At 38.8% G+C, this 6143-nt stretch overlaps 1 protein-coding gene across 1 annotated transcript in view; it reads left to right on the top strand.

Annotated features, from left to right (window-relative positions):
- The window catches only part of NUP210 (nucleoporin 210), a 94575-nt gene that overhangs the window by 74210 nt on the left and 14222 nt on the right, over nucleotides 1–6143 (top strand). Inside the window, exons 29-30 of the mRNA XM_081898376.1 lie at nucleotides 28–113; nucleotides 2706–2880. Coding sequence (XP_081754502.1) covers nucleotides 28–113; nucleotides 2706–2880 — 261 coding nt within the window. The remainder of the gene's footprint in view (nucleotides 1–27; nucleotides 114–2705; nucleotides 2881–6143) is intronic.

Here is a 6143-nt window from a genome sequence, read left to right as displayed (position 1 = left end):
CCTGAAAAAAAATTCTTCATTTTGTAGGTATTTGAGAAACTAGTTATTCTGGGAGTAGAAGTAGGACAGATCCTAATGTCGCCAAACTCTTTTTTTAAAGTTCAGACAAACAGGTTAGTGGTTATGTTTTTCACATTTTGGTCTTATAAATGATTTGATAAAATAATAGTTTTACTATGGAACCAAAAGAAAAATCATAGGGGGTGGAAAACCAGGAGGAAGCGGGGGGAAGTGTCTTGTGGCACTCTAAAGAATGTGTTTATTGTGGCATAAGTTTTCATGGACTAGATCTCCCTTCATAAAGGCATCTGACAGTGAGCTCTAGACCATGAAAGCCTACTTGTTAGTCTTTAAATTGCCATCTTGTGGTGGTGGTAGTGTTGCAACCAGCTAACATGGTGGCCCCTCTAAAATTTCATAGAATCATAGAGCTGGAAAGGACCCTGGAGGTCTAGTCCAAACAATGCAGGAAACTCAGCTAAAGCATCATGACAGATGGCCATCCAACCTCTACTTTAAAATATTCAAGGAAGGAGAATACTCCACTTCCTGAGGGAATCTGTTCCAACTACAGCAGTACCTCGGGTTACAAACTTAATTCAGAGGTCCGTTCTTAACCTGAAACTGTTCTTAACCTGAGTTACCACTTTAGCTAATGGGGACTCCTGTTGCTGCCACATTATTTCTGTTCTCATCCTGAAGCATAGTTCTTAACCTGAGGTACTATTTCTGGGTTAGCAGAGTCTGTAACCTGAAGCATCTGTAACCCGAGGTACCACTGTAAGCATGTTTTCAAATGTTTCATTTTAGCTTTTTTCTAGAATTTGCTTTGTGTTTTTATATGTCACATGGAGCTAAGCTCTTTCATAGAAAGGTGACTAACAAATGTTAACAGCTAAAATAAATGAAAATGTGTTTTTGAAAGACATTTCTAGCTTCTGAAACAATGAACAAACTGGTTGTTTTCTATGGGTAGTTAGTATTCAAGTACTCATCCTTATAAGTATTTTCAATTCAGCTGTGTTTAGGAAAATGTAATTATTTTCAAATATAAAAGGAAAAGTTGATATCCACTTTGCAGTGCAATCCTGTACTCAGGAAAAAAAGACCCATTGAGCCAAATGGGGCTTTCTTCTAGGTAAGTGTGTATAGGACTGTAAGAAGAAGCACTTGAAATGATGAATTACAAATAATTATTATATGATTTCAAATTACACTTCCTTAGAGATTCACACATACAGACAACTTAGGATAAATGGTCTCCCAAAGAAGTTTTAGTGTCCAGAAATCAGTTATTTGATTGCATTGTGCATTTATGCCTAAGGAATAGCTGTTGAATTAAGCCATGCATGTTCAATCTAACTCAGTTGAAATTATTCCTTAAGGGTGCGCACATTAACGAATGCATATGCAGTAGAAGCAAAAACAAAGTCCTCCAGATATTGGGGAGGAACATCTCTAAGAACTTTTGGAGTGCTTTAATTTCAGTTTGTATGAAAAAAGAAAATCAGTGAAAGAAAACCATTTCTTTCAGGACAGTAGCATTAATATAGGCGAGTCAGTTTGGCATATTAGAACATGAAGGGGAAAGCTGCCATCGTTTCAAAGAAATGGCAAATGGCAGTTAGGCAATCTGTCCGGAGAAGCTGTTACAAGGGGGGGGGGGTTGGGGGGGACAGTGTAGTATGGAGTTTATGGAGACCACACACACAGAGAGACATACTGTCTCTGTTTCAAAGGGCATAAAAGGCCCATCATCTCCACAGATTTGTGCTGCCTTTGAAAATGGACACTGAGTGAGTCTGGCTTCGTAAACGAAACAAATCCTCCAACATGGCCTTATTGTGTCATCTTTGGCTGAATCATCTTTGCCGCTTTGACAAGATGAAGTTCAATTTGATAGGGAAGATCTTCTAGATGCTGTGCATTTCTTTGGCTATATTAAAAACACACACACAGTGATTTCTATTGAAATAGAAGTGCTTCTTAAAGCAAACGTCTACTGAGCAAAAAGCTCTCTTTTGTGTGATTAAATCCCAACAGCTTCACACTTTCTGTTGGGACCAGATTATGCTTGCTGGCAGATATTTTAAGATACAGTACATACTGGTATTTTACTGTATTTGTTTATATAAAACACCTATATTTCCAGTTGAATAAAACAGCTAGTATGTGCTGCATAGAATATGTGTAAGTCATATTACTAGCCTTTGCACTATTTTTTATTATTATTAATACAGCAATGCCATGGAGAGACGTTTTTAAAATCAGTGTTGTGTACAAACAATTTCCAGGAAGTTCTGCTTAGTCATGTTCCTGATGTGTATTTTTAATACCAGCTCTGAACCTGGCAGACTAATCTTACTCTGAAGCCTGTTTATAGGAAATACCTCTGAAGGCAGGCAGCATCCTGGAGTCCTGTCCATTAGTATTCTGAATCAAGTTTACATCAGTGAATGATGACACTGCAGGGCAGCAAACAGCAAGTGGATTGTAATATATGCATAAGCACAGATAAGATGTCTTGCAAGGATGCTTGAAATCAAAATCTGAACCCTTGAATCTTAGATAAAAATTCAACAGCAAATCAGTGGTGTGCTGGCATATGGCAACATGGTTTATATAAAACCATGTTACAAACATTGAGGTTTGCATTTTAAGAGTCTTAAAGTGGTTCTATTTATTTTTCTCTTTGTTTTATCAAGGGACCGAGTTGCTGCTCTAATTTACCATGTCTTGGATGGTCAGGATAGAGTTCCTGTGGTGCAGATTGATGAGAGAGGCCTCCTTAATTCTGGATCCTTGATAGGACTGTCAACAGTACAAGTAATTTCACAAGAGCCATTTGGAATCAACCAGACCCTTACTGTCACTATCAAGGTAGTGTTTTTGTGTTCTCTCCCCCCCCCCCCCCCGTTCTCTTCAAGGAGATTAGAATGGCGACTGCTATTTGCCTCTGATTTAAAATTGTAATTTCCCATTATTCCAGCTGGAGACAGTAATTGTAACTTCAGCTTGGAAAGTGCAAAAGAGTAGCCATCAATTCTGTTTTAACAGAATGGCTAAGCTCTTGTGCTGTTCTGCAATAAAACTTTGACATTGCTTATTTGGAAAAGATTAAATGTAACAATGCTGACCAAAATTAAGAAAATATGGGTACTCATGACTAATATATGAACCTGTTTTGCTGGACATAGATATAATAAAAAATAGTTTATATATTGAAAAATAGATTGTAAAAATAAATGTGAAGTTTAAGCAACATTTTGTATAAGCTGTAATAAGTAACTGTTCCCATGCCTGTAAAAGCATTTGTTCTTGAAAGTTGCATTTCCTTGTGGTTGTGGGGAGAGCATGTGTGGGGTACTCCCTGGGCCTGAATGGGGGGTAACTAAGCCTCTAAAAGAAGATGAAGCTGAAATATTCCCACTAGAATTTAATTAATTAAAGGCTCATTGTGCCTCCATACACATCATTGCTCTGTTGGCATTCCATGGGCAAGGGGTAAGTCTGCTGCATCCCTGCACACTGGCTCATTAAATGAGCTAGTTGCACCAATGGGGGGATGCGGCAGAAATCACTTTTTTAAAAGAAATACAGACTTTTGAGACAAAAAGGCCTGCCAGGAAGTGGTTCACAGCTAAAAGAGCATAATATAACTACTTAAAACATAAAAAGTGATATATATATTTAAAAATCAGCAACAGATGTAAATTGTTGTTGTTATTTATTTCAAAGCAGACTGTATCATCCAGTCCTTGTTAAAAACAGTCAAGGATAGAACCAAGTTCACATCCTGTGGAAGGCAGTTCTATAGTGGTGGGGCCACTGCTTAAAAGGTGGGTCTAATTGGTGTGACCTGTGGGAGTTAATAATCCAGCAACATTTAGCAGGCCACAGGTTTCCATCCCTGCTTCAAAGGGCATGGGCAAACCTACCTCCCCACAGAAGAATCTACCTGCCCAAAGGGGAATCTACTGGCCACAGCTCAGATCAGTAACTGGTGCAGAAGCAGCAGTTCGCTTCTAGTTTTAATTCGGGAAATATGTCTCTCAGCATCAGAACTTTGGGAAATATTGGCATAGAACAATATTTAGAGGCAATAGAGAGTGAGAACAAAATACTGCATTGGAGGTGGGAAAGAGAAAGGACTAAATGGTAAGGTTCTTTTAGAAAAAAAATGTATACAGTGGTACCTCAGGTTAAGAACTTAATTCGTTCTAGAGATCTGTTCTTAACCTGAAGCACTACTTTAGCTAATGGGGCCTGCTACACCGCTGCTCCACGATTTCTGTTCTCATCCTGAAGCAAAGTTCTTAACCCGAAGTAATATTTCTGGGTTAGCGGAGTCTGTAACCTGAAGCGTATGTAACCCAAGGTACCACTGTAGTAGTATCTGACTTGTCAAGAGAGTTAAATGTAAAAGCAACTTGAATGCATGCTTGAAAAGGAATGGGTGGACTTGGCATGAAGCTAGCAGCATTTTAGAGGCAGCAAGACATGGCTTAAAATACTGGTGTATACAGTTCTCTCTTCCATTATTGGATATTACGAACCAAACAACCAAGATAAATATCCTTTGCCCCAGATAGCTAGTAAAACACCATTTTAGAGTACGTGTACATTGTAGTAAAATGTAAAACTATCAGAGCCTCTTCAGGAGGGAAAAAAGAGAAAGGCCTTTCTTTGCTACAAGGTAAACTTAAGAGGAAGCGTTTCTCATAGGTGTGTGAAGGTGTTTCTTTGTTTCCTTCATTTATTTTCCAGAGCAGTATCAAAGAAAATCTTATTTTCCCCCTTTCTCTCTTCTTGAAAGCTAACCTAAATAAGTCAGGCAGGTTTGCCTTCATTAATTAATAACAAAAATGCAGTCTCATAATAAATCCTTTGTAAATCCATTGACTTGACAGGTCCTTGCAAGTTAATACTGCTGCGTATCTATTTAGGCTGCAGTATTTGCACACTTCTGGGAGTGTGCCCTGTTAATCACACAGTGATGCTTGCTTCTGAATAAGCACACATAGGATTGTGCTTCTGAAGACCACATGGGGTGTATTATGACCTACCAGGTTCCTTACTTTCCACCTGTTTCTGCAATCCCAGGCAAGCAGCAAAAGCAGTGAATTAATGAGCCCATAGTGAGCCTTGTTCAGCTTGGTGACCACAAGTTGTACAGGACTGTGAAAAGTTTGGTTGATACTATAGAATTTATTTACAAAAGGACCTGTTAATGATAGCAAGGTATATGAGTCCATGTACATTTAGTGGAACCTATCCTAATACATTTTTATTTTAAATCCTTTTTATTTTACAGCACATATATATGTCTAATGAGGCATATATGCATTTTTCTTCTTACCCATGAGGTTTTGTGGATTGCTTAATTAGTTTGTACATCTACAGAGCTGAAGCTTTTTTAAAAAAATAAATCATCATATTCTCAGGTTCTGTTGGAGCTTGGGGCTCAAGGGGAAAGTAATAGTGATTACCAGAACCTATTAGAATTAAGCCAGGCAGCTCCCAGGAGGCCTTGCTGGATGAGCGAAGGAAGATAATGTTTCAACAAAGGACCAGAGTCATCTGTCAGGGCCTTCTCTTTAAATGGATCTGCCCCTTTGGGACAGCTTAGGCAATCTTTAAGGTGCACACTGTTGATTCTGTGGTCACACACTCCTGAGTAACTGAGGAGCAGGACTGGCCTGGGGAAGTCATCCCCAGGAGTCTGAGGATTATGGACAAGCTACATCAGATGATATAGAATGGTGTTGAAGCCCCCTCATGGAGTGGGGTAACCTGGGAATCATGCAAATCAGGGTAAAACTGGGACCTAGGTGCACAGAAAATGAAACACGTGACCTTTAGGATCTTTACATAATGATCTGGATCCGAAATTGTTCCTCCATTCACATATATAGCCTCATATATACACACACCTTATCTCACATTAAATTTAGAAAGATAAAACAGCTTTGGAACTCCGGTGGCATAATAATAATCCACCTTCCATGCAGTGAGTAGGAGATACACACATGCACACACTCACTATTCCACAACCCTGGAGTGTTTATTAGGAGTGCAATAAGGGTTAAAGATAAAAACATTAAAGGATGATGACTTATAAGCAATTTGGCCAGTAGGTAAAA

The sequence above is a fragment of the Podarcis melisellensis genome, assembly GCF_964234715.1.
Source record: "Podarcis melisellensis genome assembly, chromosome: 2".
Taxonomy (NCBI): Eukaryota; Metazoa; Chordata; class Lepidosauria; order Squamata; family Lacertidae; genus Podarcis; species Podarcis melisellensis.
Note: the sequence above shows the minus strand (reverse complement) of the source record. Positions and strands in the feature narration are given on the sequence as shown.